The sequence below is a fragment of the Aphelocoma coerulescens genome, chromosome 4, assembly GCF_041296385.1.
Source record: "Aphelocoma coerulescens isolate FSJ_1873_10779 chromosome 4, UR_Acoe_1.0, whole genome shotgun sequence".
Lineage (NCBI taxonomy): Eukaryota > Metazoa > Chordata > Aves > Passeriformes > Corvidae > Aphelocoma > Aphelocoma coerulescens.
In genome coordinates, this window is record NC_091017.1 from 63369132 (window position 1) to 63396408 (window position 27277).

At 37.1% G+C, this 27277-nt stretch overlaps 1 protein-coding gene across 5 annotated transcripts in view; it reads left to right on the plus strand.

The window, feature by feature from the left end:
• LCORL (ligand dependent nuclear receptor corepressor like) overlaps nt 1-24361 on the plus strand; it is an 83178-nt gene extending 58817 nt beyond the window's left edge. Inside the window, exons 7-9 of one of the 5 annotated variants that reach the window (XM_069014354.1) lie at nt 1969-6845; nt 8922-8994; nt 22924-23009. In XM_069014354.1, coding sequence (XP_068870455.1) covers nt 1969-6845; nt 8922-8965 — 4921 coding nt within the window. In that variant the 3' untranslated portion in view covers nt 8966-8994; nt 22924-23009. Of the gene's footprint in view, nt 1-1968; nt 6846-8921; nt 8995-22923 lie in introns of all 5 variants that reach the window. The other 4 variants (XM_069014355.1, XM_069014356.1, XM_069014358.1 and 1 more) reach the window with 4 other exon arrangements.
• Nucleotides 24362-27277: the final 2916 nt, after the last annotated feature.

The following is a 27277-nucleotide window of genomic DNA, read 5'->3' on the forward strand; positions in this document are numbered from 1 at the left end:
ACTTAACAAATTTACTCTGGTTTACAAACAAAATATTGAAGATGAAGGCCTAGTGGCGTGTTGGTTTGTTTTTTTAAAATGGCTTTTCAAAACATTAATTAAAATCATGGTGGCGGGGAGGGCAATTACCTTTTATCCTTAATTGTATTATTAGAATAAGTTTTCTTTTTTACAAGTGTAGTGATACATTTCAACACCTTGTGACTCCTGAATTTGTTGGTGTAACAGGCTTTTCTCAGTGTAGTGGCATTTCAAAAGCAGTCAAATCCTGACACTGATGTTCCCTTGAATAATGTGGGTTTTGCTTTAGATTGCAAGTGCAAAGAGGTTGGTTTTTTTTTTCTTTTTAAGACTTAATCATTTCAGATTAAACATAATCTCAACTTCAACTAATACCACCAGAATTATCTTACACCTTTATGAGTTAGTATTATCTAGACACCTGATTTTGAATATATACTGTTTCATACTGAATATTACAGGAGAAGAAAAAAAAACATGAAGAATTATTATGTAGAGTTGGCTGGTTTTAAGCTCTAAACTTTAAAATCTATGTAGGACAATAAAAATACAAACTTGCGTGTAATAACTTCCAGTAACAAACTTGAAGCTAAAAGTTATTATCGATGCTAATAATTTTGGGTATGACTTAACTAATGAATATGTAACTATTTAAATACAGCACATTAAATTTTAAATAAGTTTGTTCATTGATCAATACAGTTGTAAAACAAATCGAAATGAAAATTTTTCGAAGTATAGGCTATATGCAAAAAAATTACAGGGGATAATCATAGGGAAAAAAAGTTAGTGTCATGTTCAGAGTTTGGTGATATGTTTAAACAATACATACTTTTCTAAAACAGAATTCTTCTAACATTTTTTGCTCATGCAATTGGTTTCAGTAAAACATTTGAACTAGGTGTTAACTATCTGTTGATAGTTGCTATCCAGTGTAAGGAATTTGTATTTAATTGAAGAAATACCTGTATTAATTTCTACTGTGGAAAATTTTCAACTTTTCAGTATAAATGATTGATTAGGTAAGTAGTGACATTAGTTTTAATAATTTATAAGAAATTGATTAAATAGTTAAAGTAGTATTTTATAAGGTTTTTTCTTTTTTAGTTAATACATTTGAGAACAACTGCTCGGAAGTCTTTAAATGTAGGCCTACCCTGTATTTGACATTTAAAGGATAATAACTTTTATCTTGGAAATTACTTATTCCAGTGGTGATTATCTCTCTTTCTGTTTAATTAAGGATTCTTTGTGTGCACACACATGTGTGTTTAATATATTGCAATGAAAAGCTCATGATGCACCACTACAATTTTTTTAAAAACTGAAAGGGAAAATTTTACCTGCAAAGAGCGCTAGGCTATTTTTTCTATTTTCTGTTAGCTTGTTAAGTGTTCTTTAAAAATAAATATAGAAATAAAAATGTCTTTAGAAATACCTTTAAGTGTATCCTGAAGAGTGCTCAATACACTTGAGTATTTAAATATCTAAAAGTGGGATTCAGGAGAGATGGATCCATTCTTTCCTCTGCCATAACCTTGAACCTTAGTGACATACCTTCTCTGTGCCTCAGTTAGTGAAATGGGAGTAATACCAAGCTCATCTGGTCTTGGTGATGTTTTCTTTCATTGATGGTTAAGATAGTTTGAAATATCAAAAAGTTAACATTGTTCTAATTACAGTTAGGATCAAGAAGCTATATTCAAATTATTCTTTTTGCCTCTTAACTTCTTCATGATTATTTTTCTTAATGGTAGTTTAGTGCTATCACTGATAAGATGCACATCATTGCCAGTGACACTTGCAAGTATGATTGAATAGTGCAATTAGAATGGAACTGTTTTGTAAACTTCAGGGTTTTAGGCTTGAGTTTAACCATTATAACAAACATTAGATGTGGTGTTTTACTGTAATTTATATTTTGTTTTGATTTGTTTTCATTTTCAGTTCAAGCTCAACAGCTGATGCAAATTCAGAGGAAACAGCTAATTTGGAAAAAGGAAAATCAACATTAAACAAAGTTTTGGAGTCTTTTTGTTCATATCACTGGCAACAGACTTTGGCTATGTTAAAATTCCTAATACAGGATGAAAATGTTCCTATAGTTTGCAGTTGCACGCAAACACATTTGGTCCACTCTGAAACTCCCAGTTCCCTTACTGAAGAGGATGTTCACGTTCCATTTTGCAGTTGCAATGGACACATGCTGACACAAAGGTGCAGTTTACAAAATCAAAGGCCAAACACTTGTTTACCACCTCTGTCTGTTTGTATTAAAGATTTCCATTCTTTGCCATGCCAAGCTGTAGCAATTGGATGTATTAAGACAATGGTGAACAAAGCATGTAGTTCTCCTAAGTATTGTGCTGACCAATTGCAAAATTATAACAGGCATTCTGTGAAAGCAGCAGCATGTACATATTCAGCTAAGGACTGTGACGTCTTAAGCAGCGTTAAAAATTCAAACAGATCCCGCAGCCCATCGCCACCTCCGCTATCACCTGTACACAGCAAAGAATTTGAATTGTCAGAAGGAATGCTTATGGATTTTCCAACTTTAGACAACAACAAGCTTGAAATATCCGTCAACCAGCCTCCATCCCTTTTGCCAGCTGAAGGAAGCAAAGGAGAATTTGAGTGTGAAGGTAAAACATGCAAAGGAAAAGAGATTGAATATTCAGATGGAACATCGGTATCAGCAGACCAAGAAAGCAATGATGGTTATATGAACTCTGAGAAAGGTGAACATTCTGCCATTTTTCAAGATTTAATGGACCGCATTAATGAAAAGTTGAAATCAATAGACACTACAGATCTAGCAACAAATCTTGTGAAACTTTCTAGCAGTGACAGGGCACCAGAAAATGATGTCAAATTAGGAGATTTCATAACTTCTCTTTTGCATAATGCTAAGGCAAGTGATTACAGCTTTATGGAATTACTTCGCCAACATGATAAACAAGTGGAAAATAAAATTATCCAGACAAGATTTCGCAAGCGTCAGGAAACTTTATTTGCAACGTATAATTCTCCTGATTCACCAGTCATTCGACGACAGTCTTTGCAAATCAAGAGGGAGCTTGCAAGCCTTGATGAAACTCTTGTAAGAAAAAAGTCTGTTTCTGAGAGAAATGCAAAGAAATCTACAAAAAAAATTGATAAAATTCATCCAAATAAAATACATAGTTTTACTGTGATAGAAGATGAGACTTTGCAACATCTTGAAAGTAATCCATGTGTGAATTGCCAAACCAAACCAATGTGCTTTCCAGTACACCAAACAGAGTCTTTCAAACTACCTCTTGCTAATTTTCAGACCAGCTCCAGCTTTCTAGTGCTTTCAGAAAACAGTGCTATTGCAGCCAGCCAGGCGAAACTCCCAAATACACAAGGAGATTGTGCAACCTTAAAAGAGACTGGTCAGATCTCTCTGCAGGATGAGAGTAGTGAAATCTTGGGCAGAACTAAACGTAACATTGTGCCTCCTGGGTGGTACTCTGTGTATGTAACAAACAATATCATGTTTAGAAAGTCATCCAGTGCAAAAAAGTCTTTGAAGAGTTTGGAAAAAATGAAAATAAATAAAAATGTTCATGCTGAAAGATGCAGTGACATAAATATAAGCAAAATTGTGAGAGACACAAATCTGCAAGTTGTTGTGGAGCGTTTAGAAGATACAATAAACTTAGCTAGAAAGACTAGCAACTCATTGTTGGATAGTTACAAAATAAGCCAAAAATTAAAAGCTAACACTTATGAACAGGTTATGAACCCAGCTACTCGAAGGGGCTTACCTTTCACTCTGAGTGAAATGGAATGCATGGGACAAAGCTTCCTTCCACATTCACATGTGCCAAGCAGCAGTAAAATCAAAGCAATTTGTGTCACAACAAACACACAAGAAACAGTTATAGATCGAGAAATTAATGACGGCCTTTTGAAATCTCTGACCTTTAATTCAGCTGGTTCAGCTTCCAGTAATGGGGACTTACATGTAACATCTGAAACTGGGGAGATCTCATCTCCCTTAAACTACTCTAGTCCTATTAAGCTTATGTTTGTCTCAGAAGTTAATAGTTGTGAAGGAGTCAAATACGCTTTGACATCTGCAGCTGCATCTTCTAAGGGAAGCACAGATCTTTGTTTGTTTCAGGGGCGCACAAACGCTTTGTTAGACAAACAGGCCACAGGTGACCTTTCTCATGCAGTCTGTGTCAAGGGTTGTGATCACAGTGAAAATGATATGAAGGAGGAGTCAAGCTGTGTTTATGCAGAAGCAATTACAAGCTCTTGTCCACTTGGTCAGGTTAACATAAATGACTCAAAGAAAAATGAAGAAGTTGTGGAGAAATCAAACAGTAACGGTGAATCAGTTTTCAAAAGAAAACCTGGTAGACCAAAGAAAATAGGTCCTCAAGTAGTTAAGCAGGTTAAGAGACCTATTGGACGGCCTCCTAAACCCAAAGTAGACTTGAGTGGAAGCACAAAACCTAGACCTGAACTTAGCTGTGGTGGTAAAAGCATCAAGTCTGATGCAGCAATAATGGAAGAAGTTAACAGCAACAAAAATATTACTGTGACAGTTGTTTTTGGAAGGTCAAGAAGAACTAAGAGACATGTTTCTGAAGGTAATCTAAATCTCATCAGCATTCTGCCCACACAGCACATTGATTCTAATTTTGCCAATGATCCCAGCAAAGCAAGGCACAATGCAGAAAGTGGAAATGCTTTGACTGAAATGGTAAAAGCCTTCCAGAATCCTTCTGTTGAAAAGGAGGTCTCTGGTTATGACTATGTCAGGCCTATCAAGAGTAATCTGACATCACCACATCCTTGCAGCAATGTTATACGACAGATGAAGAAACCATTAACCACCGTTCGAAAACCTGGCAGGCCAGCAAAAGTAAAAATTTCCGGCATATCAGTGACTGTCAGTAGACTTTCACCTCAGGAAAGAAAAGTGAGCATCAGCAATGGTTTGCCTCCTTTACAACAGCAGAATGTGTTAGAAAAAAACATAGCACAGGAAAGAAAAAATCAACTGTGCAATAGTATGGGTCAAGTAAAGAACGTGCAGAAAGATTCTAGAGAGGATGGATCACACAATGTTACTACAACAGTGTCAAGAAAACGTGGAATTCCATCGAGACATTCTGCTAGAGACAGAAAACCTTCACTGCATTTTTTGCGTTCATTAGCATCTTCTAGTGCATTTACTTGTAGAAGTGCCTTACTACATAAATCTTACAAACTCCATTTGAAAAAAACTAAAGGGCGCAAGGAGAAACTTACACAGTCAAATCAGAGCACAGCATCCAAAGATACCTCAGAACCAAGAAATTCAGGAAATGCTAAAAAGGATCTTGAGGATGGTGAATTTGGGCCCATTAGTGAAGTATCATTGGATCCCATTTTTTCATCAAATCCCTCTCTCAGGTGGTGGCCTACTTCCACTTCAAGTGACACCTTGTTGGAAGAATTGAACAATAGATTTGAACAGATGACTAATACCTGGTTGAGAGTGGGGGGAAGTGAGTTTGGCAAATGCGTATGGGATAAAAGGGATCCCATTGAACAAGACTGTAATACTGAAATGTCAGACACTTTAGACTCCTGTCTTGTAGAACTTGAAACATCACCTATAAAAATGCTTTTCCAGAAAAAGTGTAATATGAATGAACTCTGCACCTGGTTTATGCAAACTACAGAAACACAGTCTCTCTCTCTTGTGAGAAAGGCAAATGCTCGCAATCCTTTAGAAGCAGTTGGTACTAGAGAGATAAAGACGGAAACTAAACAACCTGATCCTAGTACTTGCCCTTTCAGAAAGCACTTTAAAAAGTTTGCACTATCCTCCCCTTCAAAACCAGCAGGGAAATTGCAAATATTACATAACATGGTGAGGTCTCCAGTCTTAAGCATGAAAAGTAATTTCACTTTAGCCAGATTAAAAAGAAATGAGTTTAAGAAGTTGCAGCATGACAGGTGGGGACAAACAAAAAAGCTCTATAATCAGGCTCCTGGAGGCTGGAAATCAAAAAAGAAAAATCTGCAGTTATTTTGCCAAAGCCAATTGTTAAAAAGTACAAGTGGGGAAACCCATGATAAAACACCCAAGATCCAGGAGAAAAATACCGTAGAAATCCAGCCCACTCAGGCTTTGGTAGAGTCTCAGAATAGCCTCATGCCAACTGAAAATGAAGCCAGAGATGCATTTGTTCAACAGATGATGGGATCTTCTGACTTTAACCCACATCCTGGTTTAGCAAATATACTTAAGTCACATTCAGAGACAAATGGAACAATTTGTTGCCAGCAAAATGTTAGAAAAGAACAAAGCCAAGATAAACTGTTTCAAAATACTTGGAAAGCCAAAACCTTTAAAGACTGTAGGATATTTCTGAGAAAAATCAACCATATTGAGCAGCACAATTCATTTAAGTTAAGTAATGTCATTTATTCTCCTGAAGCTGTTGACAGTAAAAGCACTCAGGCCTATATGGAAGAAAAAAAACATCCTCTTTTAAGGTCCCATTCTACTAAGAAAAATACATTAAAGAAGCAAGAAAATGAAATGGAAACAGCTAAAGGATCTAATTCTTCTAAAGTGACTGAAAGGCTGGATGACCAGTTTCACAGCAGAAAATTAAGTAGAGGTGTAAACCAGGACGATAATCCTGCTGGTAGTTCTGAAGGTCTTAGCAGAATAAACAAAAGAAAAAGTCCACAATGGGAGACCACTGATACAAATTTAAGAAAAAGGCTTAAGAGACAATCATGCAGTAGTGGACAAATGGCACCTTATTACCCAAAGTACCAAGTAGGTAAGTTCGTATTCCCCCCTTCATCTTAAAATTGAAATCCTAAAGAATTGGAGAAGTCAAACAACTAAGCACTTTTTTTTTTTTTTTTTGCATGTTACTCATTTTAATTTCAGAAAAGTCATGAAATTAAACATTGCATAACATCAGAATAATTCAGAAAGTGCAATTTTAAAATGTGTACAATGTTTTGCACCATTCTTTCAGCTCTGATAAGCTAACTAATATAGTTCAGACAGACAAGAAGTCAAGTTCTGGCATTCTGAAGTCAGTCACGACTGGCTATTGACTTCAAAAGGAACAGAACTTCATTTCATTGTGTAATTTCTCATATTGTGAGGAAGGGTAAATTATAAAATGAAGCATAAATTCAGTGCATTAACACATAGCTGGTTTTAAAAAAATCATTGATTTCTGTTACAAATCTGTAATAGTTTTGTAATTTTACAGTAAAAGATAGTATTTTGTACTTCTAAAAATTATTCAATCAGAGACACATTTTAGTATCCATTCCATGCCAAATGAATTCTGCTGACTCTAAGGGATTTGCACACTGGATCCTTACAGAAGAATTTAAAATGCAAAATTATTGTTGACAAGTACAATATACAGTTACTATGCTAAATACTTTGGCTTGGAATCTTTTTAGGCTAGTCTTAAATCATTTTTTGAAGATAGGTATTTATAAATACATTGTATTACAACTGTGATCTCAGAAAGGCCATTATATTACTTAGAAGGAGGGCACACTTGTGAAATTATTTCTTCTGCTGGGTGAAGAGATCGCCTTAAATAGAAGTCTCAACTCATTACAACAAAATTACTAAGGTGTGAAATCCTCACCAAGTAAAGCACAACTTCTGCAATGTGATTTAAATGACTGCCTTTGTAAAAGCAGTATTTTATTAGCTAATCTGATATATTGCCCAAAAAAAACCCCAACCCCTTATTTAAAATATCAGAGCAAAATCTTAGGTCCTCCTTTGTATTCTATATTGTAGAAAAAGATCTCTGATAATAAACAGAAAGGTTAATTTAAGTTGTAGTATAAACAATATAATGGCTCTTTTATGCTTTATTTCCTTTGTACTTCATGTGATATGTAGAATTCTTCATATTAAGCTCATTCAATGTAACCCTGCTTTTTCCAAAGCACAGCATTTTTTTATCTATAGACTACTCTTTTGTGTTTTAATTCATTGATCTGGGGCCAAGCTCAACATAAATAACTTGTTTTTAAGAAGTTCAAACTTTGACACAAAATTGCTGTAAAAAAAAGAACTAGAAAAGGAAAGGATAGCATATATCCATTTCTATATTGCAAATGAAGAAAGAGCTCTCTCATACTTGTAACTCACTGAGAAAATGTTACATTCCAATTATATTTATCTGTAAATATTTTGCTTCTATCACAATGCCAGACCTATTACTGTGATATGGTCTCATGTTAGTTTTAATTGGGACTCAATTTTATCTACCTGATAACTTTTGTCCTTTAGTTTTGGATCTTCAGGAAATCTGATAACTATTTTGATATTTTGCATTATTTCATTTACAGTTTTTGTTATTTTCCCTTTTACCCATGGTTTCTCATATCAGTCATTGTCTTTAGAAAGGCTATGATAGGAAGTTCACTGATAAAGGAAATGTTAAAAGACAAAGAATGATGATTCTGTAATTTTCTCCACACTTGTAACCCCAGATCTTTCTTAGGGTTACTGTTGCAGTATTAGGGGATTGTCTGATATTGGAAGGATGTCTTGTTTTGCTGTGTTGATTCAACATTGTGTACTCTCTGCACCAGCCAAGGAAATCATACAAACATTTTTTGTTTAGTATAGCTACTCCGTAAAAAGAAGCAACATGATTTCTAGCTGTGCATGCATGTGACTTCAAACATAATTCCTGCATCTGGAAGTTTAATGCACATGAAAACATCATGTTTCGTTCATATGTTCTTTGGATTGTATTTTTGTTTATGTGGTATCATAAACTATATCATTGTTCTGTTGTCGTGCTTGAAATGTTGCTGTAGACACATTTATGGTCAGTGTTTGAAGTTTTCTTCAACTTTTGCAGATCTTGGGGACTTACCAAATGTACTTGAAAAAGAGATGTTGTGATGTTGTTTTATTGTGAAATATTGTGGCAGGTGGGCAGAATGTTTTTACCAGATTTTTATGTATACTTGGTTTTCATTAGCATGTGCAAGCAGGAATAAACAATCAAGTTCTTACAGCTCCAGGTAGTGTCCATCAACCAGAACCAGTCATGCACTCACTGCAGCAACAGAAAAGAGTTAATTGCTTTTTCACATTGCCTGTTGTAGTCAAGATACAAGGGTAGATACATGGGTATCTATCATCCATTTGATGCTGGTTGCTACTTGACTTCTGAACTGTTGCTTCAACAATGCATTTGATGTGTTGAGGGGCAGTTCCCTTATACTGTATATCTATCTTCTGGCAGTTTTAATTTCTTTAGCAACACTGAAACACTATTATTCTCTGTTGTGCAAAGAAAATTACATAAGCATGTTTTTAGGAAAGCATTTTTCAATGTGGTTCACTTGTAACACTGAGGGTCCCATTCACATGCTTTGGACTTGGGCAAAAGGTTTCAAGACAGCCAAGCTGAAATATGAGAAACTCTTAATCCAGCAATAAAACTGGGACATACAAAATACTCTGTTTTAGGATCTTACAACGTACTGAAAAATTTAAAAATCTGTTTTGGGTGGTATGGACTTAATACAGATGGAAAAGAGACTGTGAACCTTCTACAGTAGCAGGCAGTTCTGACATCACAGACCTGTGCACTTGCCCTTCATATCAGGGTGGGAGTTCGCATACAAAAGATTTTAAAAATCAATTCCTATCACTTAAAGTTAGGATATTTTCATCTAATATTAACTTTTTAATTTTCTCACTTATATTTTGGCTTTTCTTCAAGTAGTCTGGAGTTTTAGAACAGATCTATTGGATTTGTCAGCAGAATATGACTTTTCAATTTTAATTTTTTGTCATGTCTGAATGTGGTTTTTAAATTCTACCTTAATGAAATCAAGTTAGTACTTGAAATGAGAATTTGCTAAATTTTGTGGTCATTTCAAAGTTGGCTGCAAGAGTTAAGAATCTTAACTATGAAAACTTTGGTGTTGTCAGTCTAATTGGTTTCTTCATTGTGCAGATAAAATAACATCTGTATTAATATTACAGAAAAAACCTGTCTTAAACTTAACTCCCATTACCATAAGTTTTCTAAAAATTGGAAGGGAAAATTTTGTGAACTGTTTTTTACACATCTGTATTAGTATGGCTTTAATATTCCAGTATTGTTGCTTATTTGTCTCATGGTAGTGCAATCCAGTAATGTTAAGGCTACAAATGGGAATGACTTCCCCACTGCTGTGAATGATCTAGTGACAAACAAGATTGTTTTTAGCAGGTTGTTCAGCTTTCTCTTTCATGAAGGACCACTAAATGAGCAACAAATTTAAAATATTAGGTTAGGAAAAGTGCAGAGGAGACAGTGTAACAGTCATTAAATCTGTTGACTTTAAGAAGGCTCTTTTCACAAAGGCTTTTCATCAGAGGGTTGCTTGGCTCTAAAATAAGTTACACCTGTGATGCAGAGTAAGCAGATCGAAATTTTCATAACTGTGGTTGCCAGACAAGAAGTTCCTTTTTCACAGGCAGACATAAACCAAAGTAAGACCACTAACAGGAATGTAGGAAGAATATGAAATGAATGACTGTTCTCGGTAAGTGGGCCATTTTTAATGCAGAACTATAAAAGCAGAAAGGTACGCTTGATATATAGTTGGCTATACATGTGTAATAAATCCTTACTCATTTAATGATCTTAATGGTCTCTGCCTCATTCCCCATAATGCCACAACAGCAGCTCCCGTACCACAGTCTAATGCTCCATTTTGTTTTACACTCTGGAATTCTACTTGTCAAATTACATACTCTTCCCTTTTCTTTTTCTCACATCATGTGATCTAGTGTGGGCTGTGTAGGTTTTGGGTGCTATTTAGTTTTACACTGGGGTTATTTACATATTGCCTTAGGATATGCTGTTCCTCATGTTCTTGTCAGGGTTCTGAGCTAAGGATTTTTACTTTTGCTTCTTTGAATAATGGACTTTTGTCAAAGAGCTTGGCTCTGAGGTCTTCAATTTCCTTTACCTGCTAGGAAATGTAGTTTTCTGTAGTTTAGTGCCATGATTGTTAACCCTTTGTGTAGGATTTATATACCCCATTTTGTACCTAAACTGGGGTGCTTTTTTCATCATTTTATTCAGTATTGTTTTGCTATCTGTTTTTAATTTTACCTCTTCAAAAACTGAGAAACTCATAGTCATGTTTTCCTATTTGTCCTCGGTCCTGAGGAAATGGCCAGATTTTTCAGCTTTCTTTAGGGAACTGGTAATATTAAATAAATATAGACAATCTTCTGTCTTTCTTTGTAACCCGTTCTCTAGAAGAGAAAATTGCAGTTTTCCAAGGCCTGCACAGTGCTTTTGAAAATCTGACAAGTACATATCCTTTTTAAAATCCTCTCTTCTGTTGAGAGTTTATGGCCTTAAAGCAGAGCTTTGGTTGCTGTTAGATAGAAGAGGGAGGAGGGAATTCAATCAACAGAGCCTGTGAAGATGTAACTTGTAAATTAAGCATTTATGTAATCTGACCATGACAGAGCAGATTCATTTTGCTGAGACAATTCCACATTTTGGTGTTGAAAATAGTCCTGTTCAAGAAAGATGCTTTCATTCATAGAGGCCTGTGTACTGTGCTTTAGTTTGCATTTCTCTATCATTTATATGCTAAAGCTAGTGCTGCTTTTTTTCTTTCACCAGATCTTTGTAAAATGTCTTATACTGGAATCTTCAGTTAGTTACATTCAAAAAGTGCAGATTCTGGTTCTGGAATCGAGGGGGGAAATTAAAATGATGTGAGATGACTGGATTGTTGTTTGCATGTATTCTTGGGTAGATTTTCCTTTCCTAATTCATCTTTCACTTATCAAAGGGTAGTTTTACTCTGACCCCTGATGATTTGAAATCTTCTTCAGATTTTCAAGCGAAATGTAATGCCCCATTTATTCACTGTTCATCCTTTTGCTTGTGGTGCCCTTTAATTTTGCTATAATTGCACAGTTGTGCCTTAAAGATATTGTTTTAACAACCTTTGGGACTAATAGAAATGTTTTTGTTATTTGATAATGGGATATTAATTTAATACAAATAGTATTTTTGCCATACTTTAGGTACAGCATTTCCTTATCAAAAGCCTTCTTCTCTCCAGTGTTTCCTGTGGTCAACATGAGAAAGAAAGGCTCTCTAAAATGTTCTTGAATCTTGGGTGTCCCTGAGAATGCTGAGTGTTTCTGAAAGCTGTTGACAACCTTCAGGTTCTAACTAAGATATTTTTACTGTGATCAACAACTAATTAGGTGGATGTATCTAACAGGAAATTGCTGTATAGGGGAAGGCAGATATTTTATGAGCCGCATTTTGCATTTCTGTGCACAGCCCACTACAGCACTACAGCCTCACAGCATGGCGGGTTTGCCCTTGGTGGCAGCTGGGGCAGTGTGTGCTTCCTGTGTTCACTGTCATGGGAAACACAATGGTGTTCTTGGCGGTGGGATCTAGATAAAGAACGTTTATGGAGGCCTCATTAGCAATGTTTACTTCATAGTTAAAGATTTTATTAGGTATTTTGAAAGAAATCAGAAGAAAATGTTCAGAAATCAAAATTACGGTCTTACCACATGCAATTATATAGAAATGTGTGATTTACAGACCTGTACCTGAATATATTTGTACAGGGGTATGTCCTGCCTATGAACTGTGAACCTTTTTAAGGTATGATTTTAAGAGAAAATCACTTCTTTGAAAAACTGCAAATAGAACCTAGATTGAAATGCCAGTTGGGAAGTTATTTGGGATTTTTTACTTTGTTGCTCACAAGGATTTTTTTAGTAGTGCTTTATAAAATTTTAGCTAGAAAGTAGATCTTATTTCACTGCTAGTCAAATAAAAGATTGAAATTATTGTAACTGAGCAATAATTAGTATGTACTCCACACTCCTAACCAGGTTAGGACTCAATGTTTTGATTGGTTGCAGTGTACCTTGATAAAATAATGCTGTTCCTGAGACACATCTCTCTCCATCTTCTCCTTTCAATGCATGAGGTATCATCTTGAATTGCTACAGTTTTCATATCTCCTCCATCTGTTATTTCATTTTTTCCCATTTTTGGATTGCCAGCTTTCAGCAGGCTGACTTGTTTTCTCATCTAAATGCTCACTTTATCTTTCATTCTTAATGTGTGATTTTTCTTGAACTTTTTTTATTAATTACTCACCTAGTAAGTCAGATGATCTGTGTTTTCCCTGCAGTTTTGTACCTTTTTGTAGAACGGTGTGCACACTTTTTCGAGGAGGGTGATGAGCCCAATCAGGATGTCAAGTCACTGCACATCAGCTTAGCTCCTGTAGTGAAAATTACACCTTTGCCATTGGCTGTCTCTTCCTGTGTTGGCTGTCCTGCTACTTTTTGCATATCATGACACTTGTAGTTTTGCAGCAGTACAACATTGGCTTGTGCTTCATCTGTGCTCCAGAACAGCTGCCTGTGCCTTTGCCACAGAAGTGCCTGTCCTGCACTGGTACAGCAGCAGGGTCCTGCTGAGCTCTTGTTCATTTCACAGCCTTGCTGTTACTCATTTTGTTTATTCAGACCCATGTCTGAGCCATGGTTCAGACCAGGCCATTACATTCTGGTTATTCCACATTTCTCTGCATCCTGTCTTCCTGTTTTGCTCTCCTTTAGTACCAAACTTTCAGGTCTCAGATCATGTATCACCTTTCCTTTTATCCCAAGCTGTGTGTTTGTGAGTGCCAAAGGATACTCTGCAGAAGACAAGTGCAGCCTGGTTTTATTCCTGTTTTGATTTTTACTGCATGTTTCTCACTGTATTCTTTGGCTGGTCCATTCTGTCTGGTCCATACACCTGCCAAGATATTTGTAATACCATGACCAAGATGTCAGTCAGCTTTTCTCATGGATTTCTTCAAACCCAGGTTTGGAAAGTCTTTCGTGAAAAGCCATACCAACTTTTTAATCCATATTTTTTGTATTGAAGACCCACTAATTTTTTTTTTTTCCCTACAATTTAAAGATGTCTTTTCCAAGGTCAAGATATTTAAACAGATTTTGTCTTCCTAGCTCCACGCTTTTGGGCCAACAGCTCTAGATGCTTTATAACTTTAGACAAGTTGCAGTTTCTGCTGCCATATTCATGGCAAATTGCACATTCTGTTCTTGTGGGACAGTCAAGCAATTTTTGCTTCTTTGCATTTTTTCATAACTGAAAGGGGACCATTTTCTGATGCTGATTCCTCTCATGTTCTGGACATCAGTAAAGGCTGCTTAGATTATTCTTCAATTTCTTTGGAGTACAAATAATGGTATCTCTTGCTGTGTCAAGAGGATGTGAACCTTTAGTAAGGAACTTCATGATTTATGGAGGGAAGGTTCTCTTTTCTGTATTTTTTTCTTTGGTTTCATCAATCTGACAGATTTTACTATTTGATTTATCCTTTCAACAGCAGAAACTCACCTGACTTATGTCTGCTTTCAATTGGTTCCTTACCACAAATTAGATTCAGGCAGGAGTTCCACAAACTTCTTTCAGTGGCTGTGCCAGCTCACCTACTCTCCATCCTCCACTTACTGCCACATGCTCCTTTCTGTCTCCACTTCTGGGCTTCCGTAAGAGGAATCTGCTTCTGTCTTTTATCATGGTTTATCTGTAAGTGGGGCAGGTATCTTAACTTGGCTGCAGCTCTTTCTTCAGTTAAGATCAACTTTAGACCTACTTTTCTTACTTCATGCATATCAGTAGAAATGGCCTTAAAATAAACTTAGTACTTAAAATACTTTCAAAGCATAAGTCTGAATTTCTGCTTGGTTTGGAATGTTTTATATCAGTTATCAAGCAATCAGTGAGTAATGTGACTACAGTCAAGTTTTTCTGAGCAGGTCTTATGTAGGTATGCTTATTCTTTGTTTGCATTTTGTAGCTCAGGGTAGAATATTTCTAAATTGTGATTCTGCTAGGAATTACCATAATGAGGCTTTCACATTTCATATTAAAATACATGCATACATGAAAATTAAGATGTTTAGGGAAGTCAGTCTTTTCAGATGGATCTTGTCACAGGTTTCTGTTACCTAAGGTGTGGATTTCACAAATACTCAGAGATTTTGCTTCATATTTTACTGACACAGGCCTGTCCTCAAAGTTGTCTTATTTCAAACTATTGAAATCTTGGTCCAAACAATGGATTATTTCCCTGTGCATGAAATGGAAGCATAGCTGAAAAATGCTTGTCTAGAAGCTCTAAGAATGACTTGCAATATTTTTCTTTAAAAATAAATTCTTATTCTCAGTTGGATTGTGCTCTCTTACCTATGTGTAAAGTCTTTCATTTTGAATGCCAGGCAAATTTTAGGGGAAAAAAAAAAGTGCTTAGAGTTAGGTTTCAGTGTTTATATTGGGTCACTTAGCATCATTTTTAAAACGTTCAATAACAATCATTTATTTTTTAAATTTAAGAAGTTTATTTACAATGCAAGTAAATATTTAAGAGCTATACTTAAGGTATCAATTCTTAAAATTGTGGTGGTTGTTGTTACCTGTCTTTCTAGTTCAAAGTTCTGGAGATGTGTGTTTGAAGAAATTCTCTTGTGTATCGTATTTGTTGCTGACATTTCCTATTTATCAGTTTACTACTCACAGCTGGTTTTAAATTACATTTAAGTAGTAGAAATCTCAGAAAAGGAAATTACTTATTTGCAAATTGCTGTTTGACCTTCCTTAATTCAGAAGTCTGGTGGGTTATAAACCACCCAGGGACTGTCTCATCATATTTCTGAGATGATCTCTCTCCATAACATAATTGCATTTATGATGTCAAAAAACTATTATGGATTAAAGATTTGAGCTCAAATGACAGGACTTCCATAACTGCATTCATCACAGCACTGAGCTGGAGGCATTGTGCTTCCTCAGAACAGCCTGAACCAGCAGCACACATTGTTCTGAACCTCCAACCTTTGCTTTATTGTGTCTCGTGCAAAACCATTTTTAATTACAATTAGGTAGAAAAAAAATAGCAAAAACTTTTCTTCTGTTATAGTATGTTTCTAAGTCAAATACAATAGTGCTCATCTGCACAACAGGTGTTTAGGGTGTTTTTAATTTATTTATTTGCATGCTGCTAACTTCTAGTAATAACTAGAAATTAGTTTTCTTTCAGGGAACTTATGATCAGAGGAAGGCTTTTTTCATGGTGGTGCCTAGAAGCTAAGAATTCATTATGTTCATCATCAAATTAATCATGCCTCCTTTCAACTGTTGGAATCATAGCTGCTTTTTGTTTCCAAGATCTTTTAAGACAGTATGCTATGAACAATTTGAGATCATAGGATTATTTCTTTTCTTTAACAGGTTATGTACTGTCATCACTGGTAAATTATGCCCTAAAATTTTATGACTACTTCATGCCCACTTCAGTGACAGCTTACATTAATATTCTACTTCCTTGTTCTTGAAGAGCCCTGTGCCTTCTGTGGACTGCTAAATAGTCTATAACACCACAAAACATGGTGATTCTTGTCCAAAAGATCACCATTCTACATAACTTTCTCAGTCAGGCTGATTTAAATAATTATAACTTAAAAAGGGGGAAGGAATGTTGTTGCTATTTAAACTTGTCAACATGTATTCAAGTCTGCCCTGTATTTTGGGGAGCCATCAAAATGGAGCTCTGTACTTCCATGGCTGTGCAATCCTGATTAATTTATGTTTTTAAAAAAGTTTTGATTCCCAAATTCTGCAGTGAAATTGCAATTTAAACTTTTTATGTTGCCCATGATCTGTTGTCTGTAATTTTCCGAGGCTGACTGGTTTTGGGGAGAAATTCATGTTCTTTCTCTAACTGCACTCTGTAACCATTGCCATCCATTCCACTTGCCAAATGTTTACTTGAAGATGTAACCATCTGCTGTTTGGTGTTACTGTTGTGCTGTGGTCTTTGAAGATGAAGTACTAATGATTACTACTGCATATAATTTTGTTTCTGTGCATGTTAAAGCTTGAACAGTGTGGGGATATCTCAATATATAGATTCAGAAAATAGCTACCAGTAAGTAATGTTCTTTCACTGACAGGCCAAGAGTGCTCACAAATTCCTAGTTGCCTCTTTGAGCTATCTTTCTCATATATTTTGTATATATTTCATTCCTGTTTCCTTTCTTTCCATTCTTTTTTTTTTTTTCCCCTCGAACCAATAAAAGAATTCTGACTTAGTCTGAAGAGCAAAATAAACTTTCCACCATAATTTCAGTCTGGCATTATGGCTGGTTCTGACTTCTCACCCTGTCTTTTGTCTCCATTCAGTTCACCTCTTTTCTTGGTATTTTGTACTGTTTTATTTGTCTTAGCACTCCAGCTGTGTTAAACTCAGCTCTTATATCTAACTTTTAAGACTCCCTGAATATTGTTTATCTCCCCAGCTTGCTTTGATTGATTTCCAGGGCATTTCTTTCTCTCTCAGATTCCCAAATGGGATTCCATCCACACAGCTGAAGTATGTTATTTCATTTTACAATGAGAATCCATTGGTAAATGGAAAAGAGACATTAAACATTTTCTTTGTAGATTTGGGTCTTTTTGGGTTTTGGCATTGTGGAAAAAATAAGTTTAAATTTTAGAGACAATCAGTCAGACTGTGCATGCTTGGTTTACTGTCTTTTCAATATCTGTTACATTACCAAATCAATCTGTGTTGGAAATCATACTGAGGCTACTGTAGTCATTGTAGATTTTAACCTAGTACATTCCATTAGTTCTTTTTTTTTGAGAAATGGAGTAGAGTTTGTACAAAGAACTCCTTTTTTTTTTTTTTAATTCTGCTAATGTTTCACTGTTTGTACTCAGTGGTTTTGAAACCTTTCTGTAAAAGCCTCGAGTCAGTGCTGTGTGTCATGGGTGCTCCTACGCTTTCCAAGCTACCAGTTTGCACATCAGTGCTGGTGGTGTTTAACAAGTGCAGTTCGCAGAATTTCTGTCAGACAGGAGGGTAAGAACCAGTTTGACCTTGCTCTCACATAGTGGGTAAGGAGATGTTTTTGTCTGTAAATATTGCAAAAGAGTTAGAGAAAGATAACCCTACAGTGATACTTGCATAGCTGTTTTACAGCATACGAACACACAGCGTTGAAGGCAATCTCTGATGGGAAATGCTGAGGACTGACCTAAAAGATAAGAGACATTTTTACACATTCCTGCTTTTTATTTTTCCTACTTTTTTTCAACATGTTGTGACAGATTAACTCAGCAAATATATAGTACTTGAGCTAGCCAGATTCTTTGAAACTTTATCATTTTCATACAACAACAACAGGTGTCAAATTTCCTGCTTTTCCACAAGAATGTGGCTCCATACTGCACGGAAAATAAGCAGTTCAAAGAATATTATTTTCCTTTTGTGCTTGGCAGCCTCAAGTTTTCTGGTGTTGATCTTCCATCCTGCTATTAAAAATCAGTATTCCTATTAGTATAATGATGGTTTGGGTAAAACTAAAGAGAGAAATGTGACATTTCAAAAAAAAAAAAAAACAACAAAACAAACAAACCAGTTGTATTTGGGCAGTTTTAACAGGAAGTGTGGAAAAGAACAGGGGGTTTTTTAGCACTTAGGAGCATGGGGAGGCCACTCATTGCTTGCTTTAGTAGAAGGTTGAATTCAAACCTTTCTATTTATTCCTATTTATTTAATGATAGAATGAAATTTTTGTGGGGAAAGATGATCCTTTTAGGCCCCAGCAGGCCTGGAAACTTAACTACACACAGGGTTCTCTGCTTAGCAAGGGAGAGCAGAGGGGACCTGAGAGTCTGTCGATGTTACTCTGATCTGGCTGCTAAGATTGGTTAGAGTCACACTGGGGTGATTTGTTAGAAAAACACAGGCAGTTCATCCTTTCTCCAGTGCTTTTGAAAGATGGTAAATTCAGAGGTGATTCAGTAATTGCGATATGGGAACCGGGGGTTGCAACACACACAAAACCATCCCGGAGTCCTCACTGACTGTTTCAGACCCATTGGTTTGGCGTGCAGCAGCTTCCAAAGAAAGCCCAGAGCACGTGAGGGCATTCCCAGCTGGCAGTGACCCAGCAGTGTGTCCTGTCACCGTGCACAGCGCGGTGTGCCCATGCCCTCAGTGCCACGCCTGCCACCCCTCTGTGCTTCACGTGGCTCTGCGGAGGAGTCAGAACTCTCTGAGACTGAACAGGTCCCTTGCACAGAGCCACAGCAGAGCACCTGCTGAAGGGCTGCTGAACTTGCCTCCCCGAGGCATTTTTTAGATTGCTCTTGTTTCAGATCAAAAAGTATTGTCACATTTCCATATCCCTTTTTTTCTCTTTACTTTTTAAGACAAGACAAGAATTATATGGATCAGTTATTATACATGGGGAAATATTAAATCTTTTCAATTAAGCAATAAATATGTTACCAGCACTTGAAGACTATTTAGAGAAAAGAGCTAGGAGAGGGTAGTGTAATTAAAGATGAAGAAAAAATATTGAATTTTCAAGAAATCTCACTAATTTGTCATACAAATTATGAAAAAAATGAATATGGTTTTCATCTTTTTCACTGGGATTTTAGCACTGTTTTCCTGTCTTCAAATTCCCTAGTGAAAACAGAGCTATTGGATATGCCATGGCTGGAGTTTATGTTCCATGTCACAGAAGCACCTGTAGCTGACTTCCACAAATCACATGCACAGAAGCTGATTAACTGAGTCAGTCCCAAGTGAATAAAAACAAAACAAATGGTAATTGCTGGAATGGCAAACACATGGCTTCAGAATTGGAAATTCTAACCTTTTTAGAGACCATTATTTAAGATCACTATATGCCTGTTGTCTAGGAAATTAAAGGGAACTCCATCTTCTTACTGGTTGTGAGTGTTGGTAATGGAGAGCTCCAAGGGGCTGTAAACTGGGGACGCTGTTCCAAGCTCTCCTGAAATAGGCTTCATGGCTTCTGGGAGCATCAGGCTCTAATCTGAATTCCTGACAGGAGGTTTGCTGTGTGTAACATCTTCTTTTGCTAGGAATGTTTAATGCACTGTGGAGCTTGTGCAAGTAGAGTGGAGTAAAATTTAGAGTAGAATCTATTGATGGATTTGACTGGAGAAATTCAACTGCTTCTGTTTAATTTTATCCCTTTAATTACATTCTCCAATTTAAAAATATTTAAATGCATCATTTTTTTACCTTGTTAAATCAACAATGATAAAATAAATCACTACAGGTAAAGGATTGAAAAGCAAGATGAAAGATTCGGTTCTTCTTGGTTAACAAATATATTAATGCAGATCTCTAACCATATTATTTTCCACTTTATTTTTATCAAGGTAAAATTTTCTAAAATACATGAACTTTTTGTGTTGATGTTACCCATACCGAGGAACTAGGGGAAAAAAATTAACATTTTTCTAGTCCTGTTTTTATGCATTCATTTAAAAAGCAAAGTCTTGCGTTTCCTAGAGTTCTTTTCTGAGAGGTAAATAGATCACCACATGACAATTATCAGCACATACTTCAGTTCTTGTTTTGCAAATTCAGTCCAGCCTATTGCACCTTGTACAGAAACCTGTACAAACCTAGAAGATGAAGAGTAGGGCAGTCCCTGACAGAGCTGAGTCCTGGGAAAGTGCTGTTTGGTACTACAATAGCACTCGGCATCTTCTTTTGTAGTCCAAGCAAGTGGGAAGGAATGATGGTCACAATTGCACCAAATCCTAGGATACACTGTTACCACCAGCAGTGTTGTTTGGAAAAGGGCCCTTACCAGCTTGGTCCAATTCCTAGTTGATATACAGAAGGAACATGCCAGGTCATACGAGGAACCCAAACCTTTGGCTTTTGCTGTCTGGCACTTGCCCAGCGTTTAGCAGGGTTTATCTGTCTACTGCTTTAAAGACAGTAGAAATGCTGGGTTTTAAAGCACTTTGCAGGTATACACTACTTCATAGTTTGCAATTTCTTGATTTCCAAGGCATATATGTTCCTTTCAGATAGCAAACACCACCAAAAAGAAAAAAAAAAAATAAAACCAAAACAAAAAACCACCCCAACCCTTAAAAAAAAACCAAACCAAAACATTCCTGCCCTATCCTTCATTTAGATTTTGGGTAGTTGTTAGAAGTTATGTTTTGCTACCTGGCCATGCCTGAAAAGCACAAAATCAGTAGGAGTGAGGAAAGCTGCTTACTGCAGAAGTCAGCCTTAACACCATCTCCCACATGCACTTAAGCCTGTGGTCATAAGAAAAGCCTTTAACTTTCTGAGGGCAAAGACCCAAGTCTGAAGAAGTTGTAAACTCAAGAGAGTAACCTTGCTGACTGAAGTCCTGTCCATCACCTACACCTGCACTCTGTTTCCTGCAGGAAGGAAAAGATCAGAGCAACCAGAGGAAAAGGGTACAAGGCAAAATGAAACCAAAGATAGAGACTGAATAATGACACAAGGAAATGCAGGGCATGGGAGCAGTGCACCAGTCTGGAGGGCTGGGAACTAGGGTTAGTAAATGAGAAATGTCTGTTTCACTGCCATGCCAGAAAGGCACACAGCCTTCGGGGGAGCTTATATTAAAATGTAAAAGAATTAAAACTGTTTCTGATATCTGTGAAAAGCAACAGTGAATTGTAATTTTAGCTGTTGCCTAAGCTCTTTCCCTTTTGCTGTGACAGGAAATGTCTTAATCAAAGTCAGTCACTGATATCTGAGTGACACAAGCCAGTGTTTTAGGGTACCGTCCTACACTGACTGTCCTCGGCTACTCTGCGCACCCATGTGAGCACTACACTGCAGCACATTCAAGCCTTCAAAATGTGCACCTGAGCTCTGTGATGAACCAGTTTCCCTGAAATGCAGCAAAAGCCTTTTTTGCTGCTTAAATACCCCTTTGATAGGAAACTGTTCAGATAACTTTTAGCATGGTGATTACCTCCTACCCTTAATTACATTACTTAGAATATTATTTTTAGTATCTCAGAAATATTTTCAACTTTGTATCATTCTTGAAGTTCTCAAAAGCTTTATAAAGGATGGCGAGAAACAATGTATCATACCCAGGGGGACAAATCACTGCAGGAGGGAAACAGTAAAATAAAAGGGGATGAAGAGGTTTGAAATGAGGATTGAAATTGTCTTCTGAGTGTGTTTTATATCTTAAAGCACTTCTGAGTGCTTTATATATTAAGGAAGACATTTTTGATGATGAGGATGGTGAAACATTGAAAAAGGTTGTCTGGAGCGGTGGTGGATGTCCCATCCCTGGAAACATTCAGGATCAGTCTGGACAGGGCTCTGGGCAGCCTGATCTAGTTGAAGATGTCCTGGCTCATTGCAGGGGGATTGGAGTAGATGACCTTTAAAGGTGTCTTCCAACCCAAACCATTTGATGATTCAATCCACACATCTGTCCTAGTTTGCTTAGTTACCCCCACAAAGGACTGAGTTTCTTTCCTTTCTTGTATTACTTTTTTCCCTAGATTTAAAACAAAATACTCTCTATGTGTGAGTCCTTCCATGGCTGCACTAAATTAATATTGTCAGCAATAAAAACAAGCCCGAAACTCTTGCCCAGTTCCTGCTCTGTGCCTTTAGTCAGCTGGAGATGATTTAAACTAGGCCAGCTGTTCCTGCAAAGGAATAGCACGAGCAGGAGCCTGACCAGGGACGGGCACTGCCAATGGACAGCGCCTCAGCCATCCCCACACAGACAAGCCCAATCTCCTTTACAACACAGCACAGTGGGGTTCTGGAACATAATGCACTAAAACAACAACAACAACAAAACCCAGCAGAATACAAGATCTGCCACCACCTCATCTTGCCTCTTACCAGCTTATTTCCAGGGCAAGAGGAAAGTGTACTAAACTTTTTCTTATTTTTTTCCCTCTCCTACCCCCACTTCTTTTCTCACAGCACGCTACAAGTGAAAGTCTCGGAGCCGCAGAATTCAATAGACATGAACACAGAAAATGAACATTTGAAGTCCATAAAGATGTGCCTTAATCAGCCCACTGAGTGGAATCTGAGTTTCTCAGCAGCATCTCTCGCCAGCTGTAAAGTTTTTAACCAAAATCTCAAAACTGATGAGAACAAATAGATTGCAGCTGTTCTTGCACTATTATTTTGTACATTGTTCCTGTTTTTTTTTTCTGCTAAATAATAAGCATTTATTACATTGATCTTGAAATGATCTTGTGTGATTTGGCTTTATATACTACTAGCATTATTCAGTTTGATGTACTTTTTCTTTTCTAAATATGAAGTTTCACATCTGACCATCATGAAATTCTTGCAGTACAAATTTATATCAGAATCGGATGTTCCCCTTTAATAGTATTGTGATTTTTCTATGTTCTTTAAATTCAACTATTGTTTCCCAATTTTATTTTTGTGCACGAAAGTTAATATATTATGTAATTTGTGGCATAGGTCACCATGTAAAGATTTATGGTAATAATTCAAACAAATCTGTAACAGGTGGAGACCGACTACCTCGAAGCAAAGCAGTACAAAGGTAAATTATCTGAGGAGATCTCCTTCACCAATGGATTGAAATGTATGGAAGCACCAGCTTGTTTCTGCAGTATGCTTTCATCTTCACTTATCTTGAGAACTTCTGTGTGACAGTGTTTAATGACCCTAATGTCTAAAAGAAAGACCAAGCCTGCTGGAGAATCTCGTGAAAGATTGTCATTCAACAAATCTGTATCTGCACTTTTTGAGGTTTCTGCTAAATGGTCTTTCTTCCCCATTTGTTTTTATGAATTTATGCCTGCCACCAATTAAAATGGATGTAAATGCTCTTCTATTTCATTTTTTTCTGTGTACTTTGGAAATTCAATGTAAAATCAAAATTTTATCTCTACTCAAAGAAGTAGTAAATGGTTGTAGCTGACTACATTGTAGACATTCCATGCTTAAATGATCTTAGCAAGGTTCATGTACTTTATTCATCAAAACTTTATTATTAATAGAGCTATAAAAAAAGTGTTAGAATAAAACCATATAATATACTTCTCTTTTCTGGAGTCATACATTCAGTAGCTAGAGTAGAGGTTTCTTAATTCATGATGAGTTGTCTGTCCTTTACTTGACAAGAACTAGTTTTCCAGAAGGAAATTTCCTTGGAAGTCACTGTATTTTATAAAAGAAAGGTTTTAAAGATTCACCTTAAAAAGTGAGGATGCAATTCCTCTTTACAGAGGTTTGTTGGTTTGCAGGTGCAATCCAGTAACTGAAATAAAGAGATTGTTATGAATTCTGGTGTCACAAGATCCCAAGAGGGTATTGAGTCACTGAAGCTTTGGACATGATTAAAAGTGCAAAATGTGATTAAAAGAATAAACATTCATCATGTTTAGTGCTGTTTAGAAGGTGTTTATGTCTTTCAACTGTTTAATGCACATGGATTCTGTGGGACAAGAAAGCCAAAAGGAGAATTAAATTTCCCAGGGGAGCGGCACTGAAGTTTACTTCAGTGGAGCCCCACCAAAGCACAAGGATCAGTAAGGAGTCAGGTGGGACACAGGAGTCTTACAAGCACTGGAGCCAAGGCAGATGGAATTGTGTTTGTGTGCCCATGGGAGGAGATGCCACATGGATTTTCTTATTTTCAAAGATGCAGTAAATACCAGAACCTCCCTGGTTTGAACATGTCTCCCTCAGCTCCTGCTTTTTGTTAGCAACTATCATTATTTATTATTATTCCTTTGAGTCACATTGAGTTTTAGTTGGCTGCTGACTCAGGAGTTTTTAGGCATAACCCAAGATCACCAGCCCCTGCTTTCCCTGGAGAGCAGCTGACCAAAGGCCTGTTCTCAAGAGAAGGTGTTTCAATGTGTAGGCTGAAGAGACTGATACACAAGCAAACAAGAGTCACAAAATTGGTTTTAATAAACAAAAACTAGTGTGGGAATAAACATGGGATCTCTAAGTTTGACAAGTGAGCACTGCTATTTTACCATTATTTAACAGGCAATCAAGTCTAGGTCTAGTGAGGTTCATATTTGACACCCTGTTCTGTTTAGCCAGCAAAAAGTGGAAGGACACACAGTAATGGGGCCAGAGCAACAAAGAGGCTGTTTTTAAATAAATATTTTAGGAATTAAAATGTTATTCCTTAGTTAGGCAGCCAGGAAGTTACGTACTTTCAACACATAGAATTAAAGTAAAAAAACAGCATTATTTTAGCTAGAAGGAGGATTGCATGCCAAGTAAAGATTTTTTTCACTGCAAGGAAGATAATTCCAGGCTTGGCTCCTTGCCACCTTTGGATGGTATTCTTTTACTACCATGTGACTTTCTCAGGAAGTCAGCTGCATACATTGAAACCTTATCAGTAATAGTGAACTTTGAGAGACAGCACACATCCGATCATCCCACGCTGCAACTATGCAGCCACCCCTCCTGGAAAGGTAAAGTAATTTTACAAGAACACATCAAATTTTGTATTACACAGAAAACCCTTCCCTTTACAGGGAGCTGGGCAGGCAATGTGCCCAGAGGTGCTGGAGATTCAGTGCCAGTTGCTGCTCAGGTTTGTGGTCTGAAAAGATCACAGGGTAAATCAGGCATAAAAGGACATCGGGAAGGTCCATAACTGTACACCCTGCTCAAAGGCAGTCAGCTGTGAGTACTCACACCTAGTCCTGTCTTTGAAAACTCCTAGGACAGAACCTGCACAGGCAACCTGTTCCACTGCCTTTTTCACCCTCTGTTCTGGTCTGAGTTTCAATTTATATCCGTAGGTTTTTTAGCCTCTCATCATATCCAACAAAGAGCCCAATTCTATCTCTTTACTGGACTCCTTGCAGGTAACTGGGGATCCTCCCAATACTCAGAGGCTCAGCAAGCAAGTCCAGCTCCCTCAGCCTCTCCCCCCAGGACTCCAGCCCCACACCAGCCCTGGGGGCCTTCAGTTAGACAAAGGATTTTCTATTAACACACACCAGTGAAGACACATCCACAGCAGAGGCATCCACAGACTGGGAACTTGAGGGAAACCCCATCTTTTCAGTCCAGCCTTCCTAAGAGATGCCAGAGACAGAACCTGCATGTGTGGCAAGGCACAACAGAACAGCAAGAAGCCAAAACTAAAGATTATTCAGGAAGGCATGCCCAGAGGCCTTTATAGCTTTTTATTGCTCCTGCTTTGCCTCAAAACTCATTTTAGGAAAAAGTATGAGTGAACTAGCACCAGTTGTTCAAAGTGCAGTAGTGCTTAAAGAACAAACCACTCCAGAGAGGGAGGATGAGAGAGAACTTGTAACTTAAATAAAAAACCCCAACACTAAAGCCACAGGGAAGCTCTGACTTACAACTGAGAAAAACAACTATAGACTTTGCCCATTTCAACTATGTTCAGGCAGCATTCAAGGGGACAGAGAGCATCTCTGATCTAAAGTGGCTGCATGTACACAAACTCACATAACCGAATTTGGGGATTTGAAAAGTTACCAAAAGAGGGAGGTCAGGACCTCAAAATTGTGTTTAAAATTACAAAAATAATTCATCAGTTACAGAAGCTTCTGAATAGAGCACATAGCAGCAGAAAAGTGTGCCTTGGCATTTTGCAGTTTGACAAGTTTCCAACAAAAACTGCAAAGGATGAAAAGCAACAGAATCCCTGTTTCCTATACACAAGCTTGGAAACAGTGTAATAGTTTGGGCATTACACTTTAGGAATACTTCTTTTCATTTGTGTCCCTAAGTTGTTTCTGAGAATTATCAAAAATCATTTATAGCATATTTACCTATTTTAAATGCAAGTTCCTTGGCAAGCTGCATTTGGCATCAAGAGTTGAGATGTGCATGCCGAGGAATCGAGTGAGTTTGCTCTGACTGCTTCGAAATGACCCCACCCCGACACGGACACGACTGCCCAGGTGTTTCCATCTTGAGTGAACCTGCCCAGCCACCAGTGACTACTGTGTGCCTACAGCTTAATCTACTGTCCTGTGAAACTCCTAACCATTCCCACATGTTTTGAACTTCAGAGCTAACAAAGAAATAACAATTGGATACTACTTTAAGAAGACTGACCCTTAAGAGGATTTAAGTCTTTGCCCCTTCTGTACTTAAATACTCCTTTCCTTTACTAGATCTTATTTTGTACCACAAATATTTTTATGCTTTTCTAAAAGCACATCACTGATTCTATATAACAAGGTCATACTTTCAGTATGGTTTGTATAATCAGTTACTCAGTTTTACACTGTTTGACATTGTTTAATAAATTGGACACACACCTGCAGGAAGCAGAATTCCC